This window comes from Benincasa hispida, chromosome 1, assembly GCF_027475165.1.
Source record: "Benincasa hispida cultivar pf3 chromosome 1, pf3_genome.v1.1, whole genome shotgun sequence".
Taxonomy (NCBI): domain Eukaryota; kingdom Viridiplantae; phylum Streptophyta; class Magnoliopsida; order Cucurbitales; family Cucurbitaceae; genus Benincasa; species Benincasa hispida.
In genome coordinates, this window is record NC_143478.1 from 92,965,498 (window position 1) to 92,980,869 (window position 15,372).

The 15,372-nt window shown below is 30.0% G+C and overlaps 1 protein-coding gene across 2 annotated transcripts; it reads right to left on the reverse strand.

Moving 5' to 3' along the window:
- Positions 1-869: 869 nt before the first annotated feature.
- On the reverse strand, positions 870-14,546 carry LOC120070966 (pleiotropic drug resistance protein 1-like). 2 transcript variants are annotated; one of them, XM_090309897.1, is made up of 24 exons: positions 14,168-14,545; positions 13,075-13,195; positions 12,878-12,966; positions 11,453-11,537; positions 10,778-10,937; positions 10,457-10,533; positions 9,512-9,565; positions 8,998-9,088; positions 8,564-8,865; positions 6,631-6,912; positions 5,357-5,673; positions 5,104-5,264; positions 4,685-4,788; positions 4,446-4,584; positions 4,293-4,358; positions 3,981-4,093; positions 3,327-3,659; positions 2,900-3,190; positions 2,564-2,647; positions 2,341-2,474; positions 2,024-2,251; positions 1,695-1,866; positions 1,362-1,616; positions 870-1,247 (listed from the first exon to the last, which is right to left on the reverse strand). In XM_090309897.1, the coding sequence occupies exons 1-24, from the start codon at positions 14,467-14,469 to the stop codon at positions 990-992; spliced, it is 4,218 nt and encodes a 1,405-aa protein (XP_090166023.1). In that variant the 5' UTR covers positions 14,470-14,545; the 3' UTR covers positions 870-989. The 2 variants fall into 2 exon arrangements, with proteins under 2 accessions (XP_090166023.1, XP_090166019.1); XM_090309893.1 differs by having other exon boundaries at positions 1,362-1,866; positions 14,168-14,546.
- Between the last annotated feature and the right edge of the window lie 826 nt (positions 14,547-15,372).

The window sequence follows — 15,372 nt, forward strand, 5'->3', positions numbered from 1 at the left end:
AACAAATCCCAATTTTTTCTTCACAGTGAGACCGATGACCATTGCTCGACTCAAGATCTATAAATTGTTTTAGTGAGTAAATTGAACACAAGAATCAGATTGGTACTGCCGGAATGGTGAAGAAAATAGGGGTTGGTGTATTGTTCAAGAATGGTAGGATTAAGCGGCATTGATGAGGAGTCGAAGGTAGAAGAAGTGGTGGGAACGTTAGGGTTTCGTGGAGAGGGGACCGGGTATTCACCGGCCATGGCAGAGAGTTCCAAGGAAAGAAGGAAAATGGAAAGCGAGAAGTTCATCGTTGAAGGAGGCGCGGGAAGAATCGAAAGGGGAATACGGAAAAAACTCAAGAGAAGATCTTGCGTTTCACTTCTGATACCATATTAAAGCATTGAGTCTTTTAATAAAAAATAATTCTCTAGTTAGAGTACAACAAATAAGATACAAAAAGAATAAAATTAACTCTAGTTAGAGTAGTTAGAGTTAAAACTAACTCTAGTCAAAGTAGTTAGAATACAACAAATTAATAAACTCTAATATTAGAGTAGAACAATTAACAAACTATTAGAGTACAACAAATTAACAACCTTTAGTAATAACTAAATTTTATTTAAACTTTAAAAAGAGAAATAAAAAAAAAACGAATTAATTACCAAACAAGAACTAGTTATCAAACAATTTTTATTCTTGTTTATTACTTAAAAAAAACACCAAAGGAACTTAGTAACAGTCCATTCAATTCTTAAAAAGTGAAGTAGAGCAAAGTACATGATGAAAAAACAAGAAATACTTACCAAATATAGCTTTTTTCTAATTCTTAAAAAAAAATAGAAAATAGAAAACATGAAACATGAAACACGAAACAAGAAACATGAACGTTATAAATGACCTATACCAACTATTATCAATAACTTTTACAATGATCTCCAAAATCTTTTACTTATACAACACTATACAATCCCCTCCCCCTCCAAAAAAAGAAGAAGAAATTATCACCTTCTTTGGAAATTAAAAATGCTGATAGAGATGGCAAATGCAAAAGCAAAAAGAACAGCAAATCCAACAACTACATAAAGAGAAATGTCTAGAAAATCATGTCTAAAACCAAAGTAGAATCTCACAAATTCTTCCACTGTTACACCAGTTTCAATCACATCTTTCACATCTCCAAATTGAGAAGCCACCAATCCATATAAAGTCCAAGCCACGGGGCAAACCCAATAGTACCATATCCACCACACTGGAATCCTCTGTCAGTTCAAAGAAGAACAAAACAAAACAAATTAGCAATCATAGTTCAGTCATCAAAATCATAACAATTTAACACTGAAACGAAAAACTCGAAGTCGGAAACGAAAACATACCAGTTTTGGAACTACAAATCCTGAAAAGAGATTCCACAATGCAAAGAATGCAAAGGAGAGAATTGAAGCAATGTGATGATTTGGTGTCATTGCCACAGCCATCATCCCATAAAAAGTGAAGTAGAGCAAAGTGAAGTACATGATGAAAAAATACCAAAGGAACTTAGCAACAGTCCATTCAAATCCAATCATTGAGTACACTATAACAGTGTAAATCATTGCTTGGACCAAAACATATGGGAGTTCAATCAGCACCTGTAAAAATGAAAGGGGATTATTTTTCTTATATGTTGTACATGGATACAAAGTTCGAAATGGGAACGACATCGTTACCGTTGCAAATGCGTATGATAAGGCCGAGTACATTCCTGCTGCTCTTTCGCGATAAAATACGGTTCGTTCTACGGCGACCACTGGTTGCACAGAGAAAGCATTTTGGACTCCCAAGAAAAGAGTTGCAGTGTACATTGATCCCATAGCATTGAATATATCTTGTCGTCTTTTCCTTCATTACACAACTCACAATGTTCAGTTTTCGTTTCATAAGTTTCGTCCCTGAACTTTTAGTATTATCTTTATTAGTTTTCAATAATACTCTGTAAATGTTAATACACAATATTAAAAGTTCAAGAATCTATTGGGTAGTGTGGCAAAAAACTAACCTTTTGGAACCAAGATCCCAAAACATTGTTCCGAACATCAGCGCAATGACGATAGTAAAGAGCAATCGCACCGCAGAGTACGACGGGTTGCGCCAGTTAGACCAATGTTGCTTCCATAAACAAGCTACACATTGTGTGTAAAGTGATCGCGAGTATTTAGTTGGAAAATATAGGTCTTTTGAATCTGGAGTTGGGCTACTCAATTCTTCGATCAGCATCTTGTTTCTTCTGTTCAATGTTTTTGAAAACATCGTTAGGACGTTAACAAACTTTCAACGATTTCTCGAGCATGATGTTTATGCAAATTGCTGAATTACCTATAAAGTTCTGAATTTTTGTACAAATCAGTGAAGTCAACCCCTAAAGCTAATTCCTGTGCTGGGGAAGTTACTTCTAACATCCATGTGGCAGGGTTATACTGATCCTTTATTTTAGCAACTCCTTTGATTTCCTTGAGAATAAAGATACAAATGTATAGAAGATTAAATAATAGGGGAAAAAAAGTACTTTTAGAGTATTATTAAGACTTAATAATCCTACCTCAAAGTACTTTATTAGATGAAAAGAATGGCGACCCAATGGACCAACATATATTTCTTGGCCTCCTGGTTTCATCAAGAAAAGCTGCAAGAAATAGAATCACCATAATCTTTTGAATTATTTAGGTCTAGTTTGATAACCACCTAACATTTAGTTTTTAGTTTTTGAAAATTAGGCTTATAAACACTACTTCATCTATAGATTTTTTTTTATTTTGTTATATACCATATTTTGAAAAGACTTGTTTTTTTTTTTTTTTTTTTTGTTTTAGAAATATAAAGCAAAATGGTTATGAAACAAAGCTTTAGAGATGTTTATTCTTTTTTAGTCCTTCACCTCGTCAAAAGCTTCAAAGATGTCGATGCTCGGCTGATGAATGGTGCAAACAACAGTTCTTCCAGTATCCACTGTGTTTCGGACTGTTCGCATGACAATTGCTGCAGCTCTAGCATCAAGCCCTGAGGTTGGCTCGTCCATGAATATTATGGATGGATTTGCTACAAGCTCAACTGCTATTGTGAGTCGCTTGCGCTGCTCGGTCGAGAGACCGTTTTCGCCTGGCAACCCAACTAAAGCATCCCTCAATGTCTTCAATTCCACAAGTTCCATAACTTCTTCAATGAACATCTGTTTTCGTTCATTGCAATTAAAGAAGGCACAAGGAAACAACTACTCATCGCGATCTTTATCTACTATATATGAATACAGTTGTACTAGTTAAGACATTGATAACTTCGATAGAGATTGGCATAGTTGAACTTACATTTCTAGTTTTGGAATCCACGTCACGAGGCAAACGGAGCCATGCCGAGTAGAGCAAGGATTCGTAGACGGTAACATGAGGAGAATGAATGTCATTTTGTTCACAATAACCTGAGATTCTAGCAAATGTTTCTTGCTTCTTTGGATAACCAGATATTTTGATGTTTCCTTCAATGTATCCTCCTGTTTTTCTACCAGCCAACACATCCATTAGTGTTGTCTTACCAGCACCACTCACTCCCATAAGAGCTGTTAAGACCCCTGGCCTGAAAACCCCACTTATACCCTTCAGTAGTACCAATTTGTCTTCTACAATACCTTGATTTTTTATCTCCTACAAAACCCCATCTCACATCATTAGGATAGCAAAATAATAGACTTATTGAATGTTTTACCTTTTCAAATTTTCTATTATGTTTCAACATTTTTCAATTCCGAGTTGGGCATATAAGAAATTAGTCGATTTAAGAAGTTGACAGATGTTTGGAATACGACCAAAGCTTCATACTGACTAGATAAGAGGATGATATGAGTGAGAATGAGGGATGAATCCAAAAATAAAGTTATGAGAATTTTGGACGATATTGTATCATTGTGAAAATATTTAAGTTCATTGTCCCTAACAACAAAATAGTCTGACTTTGATCGGATTTACCTTGGGCATGTCGACAGAGTATGTGATATCTTCAAATGCAATTGAATGTTGCTCAAATGGAAGAACCATTCCTCTTCTCCTTTGGGTATTGTCTTGAACATTCATTTCAGTCCCTGAAATTAGTACAAGCCCCAATAATTGTTCTCAATGTTTTTGAAATTTGGAATTTGGCCATGAATTCAAATCTTTCTTCAAGGAAGATGATGAATATCATGGTAAGGAAATGACAAGAAAACAAACACGATTGTTAAAAACAAAATGATTAACAAACGAAACCTAACTTATCACTTTCAAGTTACAACTTTTTCATACCTCTTTTGTCACCATTGTCAATGCTTTCTGTTTCCCCTGATTTAACAGCTTGACCCTTCCCAAATGCTACAAAATCAAAACGAAGATGTTAATATGAAGCTCTTGTATGAAAATATATGTGTTATAAAGTCGTATTTAGGTCAAGATACTTACGGTCGAGCATCGACAATGCCAAAGTGAAGAAGAAGTTGAACAAAAACACATAACCAAGCAATGCTCCGGCACCAATCCAATACCAATATGCATTTGGGAAGAATCCACGTGACTTCAAAACCACAAATCCTAAAGCTTCCTAAAAACAAAATAAATAAATAAAAATAAAAACATGATTTGAAAATAGAGAAGATACTTATGCAACAAAACCTTTCTAAGAAGAGAATTCAAAGACTTACATGTGCCCAACTCTTTCCAAGAAACTCATTTACAACTACAGCATTTTGAGCATACATTATTGGTGAAATCCAGTAGCCCCATGTCCACCATTTCTTAATGTCCTCTGCACAAAACAACCCAAATAAGATCGTAATCCACGTACGAGCTTCATTTCGTAGGGCTAAATAACAAGTTCGGTTTCTGAATTTTCGAGGTCACATCTAATAAGTTCTTAAACATTATGAAAAATCTTGACTCAACTCTTGAACTTTCAATTCTATATCGTATAGGCCACTAAACCGTAAAGTTGTATAGTATGTTGTTTAGAATTTTATTAATGTTTTGTAAAGATGAAGAGCCTATTAAACACAAGCATGAAAATTTAAAGATCATACTTCTAATTTAACCATTGGATTTATTATGTGCAGCAGTGCCGTACCTCGAGACAGTACAAAACCGCCGAGTGCATAGAGGGTCAGAAGTGCAAAAGAACCGACCGTGTTTGCAACGACCATATTCCGACACAATGCAGCAATGAATCGGAATAGAGCCGAAGCCATTTGATTTACTAGTAAAAGCACCAAGAATTGTTTGAAAAACCTGCAGCATTTTTTATTCTCATTCATATTCACACATCAAAAAGAAGGAACAGAATAATGAACAAAAACAGTAACACTTTTGTATTAGCTAACCTCTCAATGTTTGGATCAAATCCAATGCCGTAGTAAGTGATTCCAACCCACAAAGCAACTTCAATAAAAGTAATCGGAATCTTGAGGATCCAATTAGGAAGAGAATAAGCCCAGGCAGGATAGAATAAAAGATCCCTTTGTTTGTAGAAATTAGGAAGCTTAATTGTTGTTAATGATAGCTCTGATAATCCATTAAACATAACCATAATAACCGAGAAGAACAAAGCACCAGTGTATATTCCTCCATCCACAATGGTATCATGGTGCATCTCAGTTCTTAGGAACACACTCATTGTAATTAGAGCCATTACCAATAGCTGAAAATTTCAAAAAAGTAATTGTGTTAGATACATCGTATTGAACGATTTCAAACACATGATCGTCTTCCTACTCTCATACTAGGTTAAATCTCTTTTGAGTCCAAAAGCTAAAAAGTCAATAGACTAACCGTAAGGATTTTGTCAGGTAACATATCATCAATCAAGTTTAACTAAATTAGACTACATCCAAAATGTTAAATAATATCATATTCAAGATTGTTCAAGAAGTTTCCTACGAGGCCAATTTATAGCCAAAGAATCATGCACGTTGTTCAAGATAAATTTATGGTCATTAGATCTTTCACATCGACTAAATGTCAATTTTTTATATTGTTCAAGGTCGATTTGAGACTATTGGATTTGTTCCATGACCAAGATTATTTAACCAAACCATCTCAAATCAAGTGAGAAAACGTGAGAGATAAAATAAAGAGAATTTTTTCTTACTCTAAAAGAAAAAAAAATCCCTATTTTATACCGTGGATTTTTTCTATCATTGCTTGTAGTTTTTAATCATATTTATTAAGAAGTTTTCCAGGTAAAATAATTCTGTTATTCTTTCTCCTCTCCTTTATTATTACAGGATTTTTCTTTTTCTTTCTTTTTTTTTTTTTTTTTTTACCCTGAGCTTGTCGGGTTGCACAATTTTAACATTAAATGTTCAATTTCATCAATTTTAAACTTAAAACTTTATAGATTGTATCGATTTTAATCTTGATGCGATGTAATCGATAGTGTAAAATTAATAGAATCATTCAAGTTTGAGGTTTATATTAATAAAATTAAAAGTTTAGGGTTAAGATTGATTCAAACTAGTCAAGTTTAGGGTAAAAAAACGAACTTTTCCCTCATCATTTTTCTCAATATATGTAGATGCAATCTTGCTTTATTCGGTCACAATCCTTTCATAACAAAACAACATACTCAAAATAGAAAATTATTATTGAAAGTTACCTGAAAGAGTTTGAAAATGTAGACAAATGAGTTTCTCTTCATAAGTAGAATCTCTCTAGAGAAACAAGCTTTTAAGAGTTGTCTCTTTCCAACACCATACTTGTGGGTTGTCAAAGCAGCTCTATGGCTCTTAGATTTATCAAAAGGAATGGCAAGTTCATCTCCAAGTTTTCTGCCAACATGGAATGATTGAAATGCTTCAGAAAATTCAAGAGGAGTAATGAAATTGTAAAGCTCCTCTTTGTTTTTCCAATATTGCTCTTGATCTTTCTTTGATGTCACCTGTAAAAAAATTAGTATCGAGCGGAAATTCGAATCTTTAATCTTTTGGTCAATGATATAATGTCTTAGTCAACTGAATTATGTTCGGTATTTTGACTCTATTTAGTTGTTATTGTCTTAACAATATCATCGATCTATATACTCAAGTTGGTATCTTTCATTTATGGGTGGATGTCAAATGTGGCTAATGGATAAATTATAGGTTAAATTATAAATTATTCTTTGAACTTAAGGATTGGTATCGATTTGGTGCTAAATTTTCAAAATTACAAATTTAGTCTCTAAACTTTTATCCTATTAGACACGAAATTGAAAATTTAGGATTCTAGCAAACATAAAATTTTAATTTATATCTAATAGATCAATTTATTTTGAAGTTTTTTTAATTGAAAGTTTAGAGACCTATTAGATACTTTTAAAATTTGGTGGACTAAATAGACATAAACTTCATCATTCAAGAAATAAATTGAAATTTGAAAGAGATGTCATCACTTGAGTGTGGAAAAGTTTGAAATTTCTGCTAATTAAGAAACACAGTTTCAGCATTGGGGATTAGGAATTTGGAGAAGAATTTAGAAAACTCTCTTAAAAATTTTGTATACTAAAACTTTATAAACAATATAAAGCAAACTTGGAACTTCCAAGAAAACGAGTATGAAAAATAAAGAGCTCATTTGACATAGTGTTCATACAATCAATCTTGTGGTTTGAGGTTCGATTTCCCCACCCTACATTTTAATTACAATATCTTTCTAAAAATAATAATAATAATAAAGATAAATAAATAAAGTCTAAGCATTTCTTTTTGTTTTTTAAAATTAAGCTTATTTCCTTCCACTATTTACAATAATTTGTATCTTTCTTAAGTAAAATGGTTGAATTATTAGACAAATTAAAAAAACAAAAACAACTTTTTAAAAGCTATTTTTTTTGTTTTCAAAATTTGGCATGATTTTTTAAACCTTTAGTAAAAAGAAAGAAATTTGAAGGTGGAAGTAATGTGTCAATAGGTGTAATTTTCAAAAACAAAAACTAAAATCTAAGGTCCCGTTTGGTAATCATTTGGTTTTTTGTTTTTGTTTTTGAAAATTAAACCTATTTTATTCATAATTCTTATAATGATCTTTTTGAAGTACAATGGTTGAATTCTTTAACCAAATTTAAAAACAAAAACGATTTTTTCAAAATACTTTTTTTAGTTCCCAAAATTTGACTTGGTTTTTTAAGCCATTGGTGAAAAGTAGATAACATAAGAAGAAATTTAAAAGTAGAAATAGTGTCCATAAACTTAATTTTCAAAAACAAAATAATTACCGTATCAAATGGGGCCTAATAACCCTTCATAAATTAAAGACAAACATATAAATTCCACTCCTATGAATACTTTTTTTCTTTTTCAAATATACGATAAATATAACTTTTCTAAATGTGCGTATTACATTAGTATTCAAGTTAGAGTTTGATTTGGATTGAGTTCAACAATACATTGGGTAAGAGATTGAAATCTCTAATCTCTTAGTCGATAATTATTCTTTATGTCAATTGAGCTACAACTTCGATTACGTATTTAATTTTCATAAGATTTCCAACATATATATATATTTAGTTAATTTCATAATACAACATAAAAATAATGAAAAATAAAACTTACCTCTTGAAGAAAATCAGCAACTCCCTTCCTCTCAGGACAAACAAACCCCATAGATTCAAAAAACTGAAGCACTTGATCACGAGGACCTTGATAAACAATTTGCCCATCCGAAAGAAGAATTATATCATCAAAAAGCTCATAAGTCTCTGGTGCTGGCTGCAGAAGTGAAATAACTGCTGTTGCTTTAAGAATGTGTACACATTGCTTCAATGAATTTACTATTTGAAATGTCGTCGAGCTATCGAGTCCCGTTGATATTTCATCCATGAATAAAGCCCTCGCCGGCCCAACTAACATTTCGCCTGTGCGTGTAATTTCATTTAATATAACAGCTTTGTTAAGCTCGTTTGATAACTATTTTGTTTTTTTCTTCCTTCAAAATTGTTATCAAACCGGTCATAACTCTCATGGTTTCTATGAACTCGTTTAGTTACCTGTAGTAACTCGCTTTCTTTGTCCTCCGGATATCCCCCTTATCATTTCGTCACCAACCATTACATCAGCACATCCATCCAGTCCCAAAATCTACATGATAATCATGAGCATATCATTAAGTATTTCATTACAAAGTTTCAATTTAGGGCAATTTTAACGGGTAGCATTTTTAGGGCTAATAATTAAGAATTGCAAACATAGCAAAATCTATCCTTAATAAACTCAATTGCTAATAGACTCTTGTTGGCAATATAATCTATCACTGTTATTGATAGACTTCAAAAGCTAGATATAAATTTTACTATATCTACAAAATTTTTACATTGTGTTATATCTGTTAATATGTTATTAGATGAATTAGGTCATCTAAGAGAATAAAATACAAATTTGGATGAGAAATTAGAATTTCTTTATTGGGTGGCCTAATTTTTCTTTCAAATTGATTATAAAAAAAAAAAAAAAAAAAAAAAAACTAATATGAAAAATGAGAATAAAATCCAATATATGTATTACCTTTAGGATATAATCTGTCACCATACTTTCTTCTTGACCTTCTGTTGCAGCAGCCTGAAAATAAAACTCCTCATCTGAATTAGTATCACTAACATTATCAATCAAAAAACCAAAAAAAAAAGGAAAATAATAGTGTGTTTGTATTACTTGTGGAAAAAAAAATGCTTTTTGCTTTGACGAATTTAGATTAATTTAGAACTTGTTTTTAAAGAACGTTTAAGACATAAGTTATCTAAACATGACTTTTAAATTCATCCAATTTTTTTAAGTGTTTTTTTATTTATTATGTTTTTCTAAACAAAAAAAAAAAAAAAAAAAAAAACATTTGTATCATCTAAAATCATTTAAGAAATTAAACTAAACACATTTTAAATTGAGAGATACTTATACAAGATTAAGAAAAAAAACCGTTATTAGTCTTCGAATTTTAAGAATATTTGCATTTAGTTTCTTTATTTTCAAAATCTACCTTTTTAGTCCTTTAATTTTTAAAATGTAGTGTTTCAATCCCAAATATTTAAGAATAAATTTAAAAGGTCCTTGAAGTAATTTTTATTATTTTAAATAATTTATATGACATGTTAAATTAGAAAAATAATTTTAAAAATTACCTTTTCTTTTCTAAAATTATTGTTTTAAACTATTTTCTAATTTAAATTTTAAATAATTATTTAAAATAATAAAAAAAGATTAGTAGAAGGACTTTTTAAAGTTATTCTTACACAGGTAAAATTGGAAAATTCAAAGACTAAAAGAATGGATAGATTCTTCAAAACATGAAAGCTTAAAATGTACTTTTCCCAAAAATTAATTTGGTTTAAAAAGCCATTTTTCACAAGTTTTTTCAAACATACTATAAATCCACTTTCTTTTTTTTTTTCACTTCCAAGTATGATAATGAATTTAATACAAAGTTGTAATTAATACAAATTAATAATGTCTAACCTTCATGAAAGTATCAATATTAGGATCAGGCTTTATATTTGCTGCAAACTCTCTTCTTGACAGTTCTGCTAGCATGTCTGCAAAAGTAGGCTATCTTAGTAACTAAAACTTAAATGAAGAGAATATGAACCAAAAATTAATATTAATTATAACCCATCTTATCTTTAAAAAAAACATTTATAAATACTATTTTCACTTACACGTTTCTGTCCAAAATCGACAACAAAATTAGTCGTCGTTTTTTTTTTTTTTTTTTTTTTATGAATCTGAAAACAAAATCATTATCAAACTAAGTGTGGACATATTAAATATAAAACTAACCGTGTCGTGAGCCAACGCCCTGACACCGTGCAGCAAAAGCTAAAGTTTCTCTAACAGTCATTTCTCCAATATGAAGATCATATTGACTGATGTAGGCAGCAGTCCTCTGGGGTACAAATTCTTTCATTCCATGCCCATTGTAGGTTACCCTTCCAGTTATCTAAAATGCAAAATGTTTATGAGATCAAACACTAATACTATCAATAAAAGTAAATTTATCAAAGTTTAGAGAAAAGATAAAAATATCATAAATTTTTTGCACTAAGGTCACATTTGTTAAACGTAATTCATAAATAATAATATGGAAAATAGACCAGGAATGGAGGGTGCTAAGTCGGGTTTTGTTTGAAAATTATGTAGCATCCATTACTTTTACTGTTACGGTTACTATAACAATATAAAAAGTATGAACGATAACATTTATTGTTACATTTACCATTACCGTTATAATTATTGTTACTGTAATAAATGATAACGGTAACAGTAAATATGACAGAATCATAATTCTAACCTTCTAGATAAACATAATAAAAAACAATCTAATTACGTTTACGATTGAGGTAAATTATGATTTATTTATTAATGAAATCACATTACGATTATATTGATGTTTAAAATAAAATGTAAATATCTTAATGAAGACTTAAAAAAATGAGGGGTAGAAAAATTATATACTTTTATTTGAGGATCAAGCTTTCCTGCCAGTGCTAATAAAAGAGTGGTCTTTCCAGAGCTAGGAGGACCCAGCAGCAGTGTCATTCTGCCAAAAGAATTAAAGAGAATAGAAACAAGAAAATAATTATGATGTAGAATTTATTTTCCTTTTCTTTCTTTTGTTAAATTATACAAAATCTCCTCTAAAATTTTTAAAAAGTTTCATTTTTATTTTGAAGTTTGAAATTTGTTTTAAAAGATACATTTTGCAGAGTTTTTTCTATATTAAAACAAAATCTATTAAGCTAAGATTAAAAATTAACTAGACTAACTAGTATATAAAATTAAAAAATAGACGTGAAATCATTTACATAAAGTGACGTACTAATTTATGTATGTAAATAATTATAATGATATTTTTAAGATGAAATAAATAGTTACGATTATAATAATTTGTATATCATAGCCAATTTTTATCCTTTATTTTTATGAGAAAAGATATATATATTTTTTTTTTGCAAATTTCAAAGCTTAAAAATATTTTTTTTAACAAATTTTTAAAATTCTAATAGTAAAAATTAAAACTTTTCAAAATTTAGTGTATATTCAAAACTTACCTCAAGATTAAAGGTATTTTATATAATTTAGGAAAAAATAGTTTGTTTCCTTTTACTTTCATTTTCACTTCAATTTATTGCTGCTGCACCAAGAGAAAAATTTATGTGTTTCTATGGATGCACTTATCTTAATGTATTCCAAATATAGTACAATATGATACCATCACGTGCTAGTTTTTATTTTTTTAAAAATTAATTTTTTTAAAGTTTTTTTATGTGGTAAAGAAGTGGGAAGCATATGGGACTGTACCTAATCATTGCTCCTATACAAAATTCATTAGGTTTGACTAGTTTACTGGCCATCCCTTTTGCCCTGTTTATAATAATTTTGTTTCAAGAATTTATGCTTTTTTTTTTCCATTTTTCAATTACAATTTTTTTTACCTTTATTAACAAAACACTTAGAATTTTAAGTATAAGTACCTTTTCTGTATATGTGTATATATATTTTTTAAACCTAATTTTTTTTCGAAACTTGGTTGATTTTTAAAAATATGTTGTTTTGAAAAAAAAAAAAATGAGTCTACTTATTTACAAATATAGCAGAATTTCACAATCTATCAATGATAGATTGTGATACACTACGATAAAGAGTGATAGAAATCTATTTATATCAATGGTAGATGTCTAGTACGGTCTATCGCGGATATTGATAGATAATAATATTTTTTAATGCTTCAAAATATTTTAAGTAGTTTTATCATTTAAAACAATTATCCTTTTAAAAATCAAACGCATTAATCTAATAAAAAAGTAAACCAAAATTACTAAGTAATTTGTAAATTTGGATTTTTTTTTTAAATTTTTTTTTTAATTTTGTTTTGCTTACCTTCCAGGCTTGACGATTCCACTGACATTATGAAGGATTTTTATAGGCTTCTTTCGACTGGAAAACATATGAAGGTAACCCAAGAAAGCCTTTGGAGGAAATCAAAGTCAACCCATCAGCAATTAAAGAAATAAATAAAATCCTTAATTAAGATTATGATAAATATTAATATTGATTAATTATTATAATAATTTTACCTCAACCATATTGAGGGTGAAATTAAGAAGTGTTGGCAAAGCTCTAGTTCCCACATAACCTTCTGCTTCCACATTCAAATGCTCAAAACGAACCTCTATTGTCGGAACTTCGATTCCAACTCTGAAAATTACATAAATAAATTAACACTGTAAATCTCAGTTTAAAAAATTAGAAAATTAAATCATAAGTTAACGAATTAAAAAAATTTAATACATCCATCAACCTTCAAATTTTCTGACCATAACAATTTTGTAAAGATTGGGGAGAGAATATATATATATATATATATATATATATATTCATTTGTAAAGTAGACATCGGTCAAAAACTTAAAGCTAAACTGTAACAAATAATATTTAAAAAAATACTTCTATACTTTCAAATTTATAAAATTTTCCTTGAATTTCTATAAATGTTTCAAAAATACCCGTTGGAGTAGAAATTCTTTATAACTTAAAGAAGAAATCGGGCGTTGATCAAAAATAATGTGGTGATCATAATTTTCATTCAAGGTCTCACTACTACACATTTCATATCTCAATTTCCATCCAAAATTCTAAATAATTTCTACGCCAACGATTTTTTAACATTTATAAAAGTTTAGAGGTATATTTTTTAAACAAATGACAAAGTTCAAGGGTATCAATCAACCTTGTAATTTCAAAAACCCTATTGATATCAATGAATATTTATGTAAGTCATGAAATTTATAAAATTTATTTAGATTAATAATTAAGTTGTTTTTACTCCAAAACTAAGTTATGATTATTGTTATTAGTAATCATATTTATATTCATGTTGGACTATTAGTTTATAAAATTAAGATATTGGAGATATACATGAATATTTAATATTGATATCGAACCTTTCAATTTACAGATATATCAGTGGATATATCGACATGTCCACGATATTTTCATCCACAATAGCAACCAGTCAAGAAAATGACAAAACCACGAGAAAACAATATATTATCTTCACCTATTCATAAATGTTTCAAAACTACCCCCTAATCGAATTAGTGATAATGAAAAAAAAAGTGGAAAGATTAAAAAGAGAATGGGAAAAAAAGTGAAAAGAAAAAAAAAATACCTATCAAGACGATTCTGCAACTTGATCAAGAACTTCTCATTATCTTGTTCAGCAACTTGAAGTAACATGTCAATCAAATTCTTCCTATCTTGAAACCCAAGATTGAGTATATCAACTTCATTGGCTTCACCATTCAAACTTGTAACCAAACCTTTCCTCAAACGTTTGAAAGTTGGAAGCTTTTCAATGGCTGCCCATTTAAGAGCTTCTTCATCTTCTTCACGCAATGAAGATCTTGAAAATCCATCCATATTTCTGAAACTTCCATTGCTTCTAAATGAACTCCCAATCCCCAAATCCATCTAAATTATTCTCATTCAAAATGACCCAAATGATATTTTTTTTCTTCCTATTTTGAGAATTTTATGGGCTGCAGCTTTATAGAAAGAGAATCTGAGATGAAGATTTATGTAGGAAAAGAAATGGCACAACCACCATTAATGAATATTCATTATTGAAAAAACAAAAAACGTGGCAGAGTCGTCTGAGTTTTACACGTTTAATGCAATTTTCCAAGTGTGAAAGGAAAGTTCAAATTGTAAAACCCACCCGTCAATAATTGGAATTACATCCTCAAGGTTATAATAGTGCTAAAACTGAACTCTCAAACTTATAAATTAAACCTCCAAAAAGGTTAAAAATTGAACTCTCCAATTTATACGATTATGTAAGTTTAAGGGTCCAATTTCAACATTTATATAAGTTTGAGGAATTAATTTTTATGATTGAAAGTTTGAAGGTATAATCGTAAATACTAGTATTTATGGGTGGTTTTTGTAATTCCTTCCTAAAATTTTTTTTATCACTTTTATTTATGTTTTGGGAAATTATAATAGAGGGCAAAACTAATTAGGGGAATAATAAATGCAGCTTGAGTTTTTCAGATTTGGCAGAAATATAAAAAAAAAAAAAAAAAACTCAGTCTATTTATAGTTTTATTGTATTCCCGTTTTACCCTCAAATATATTTCCTCCTAAACCTCCTTTTCAGTCATCTCTCTCGCTCTCACATTCCAGTCTCCAAGTTGTCGCCGATCAATGGTTGCTTGCTTTCGTTGTTCTGCCGCTCTTCCATCGATCGTTGGCTGCTGCTGCCAGTAAGCTTCATCTACCAACGATTTGATTACATAAGCTACCAATGAATGTAGTCAAAATGCAATATCATAAGCTACCAACGATTTGATTACATCCCAAGCCAAATAGAAG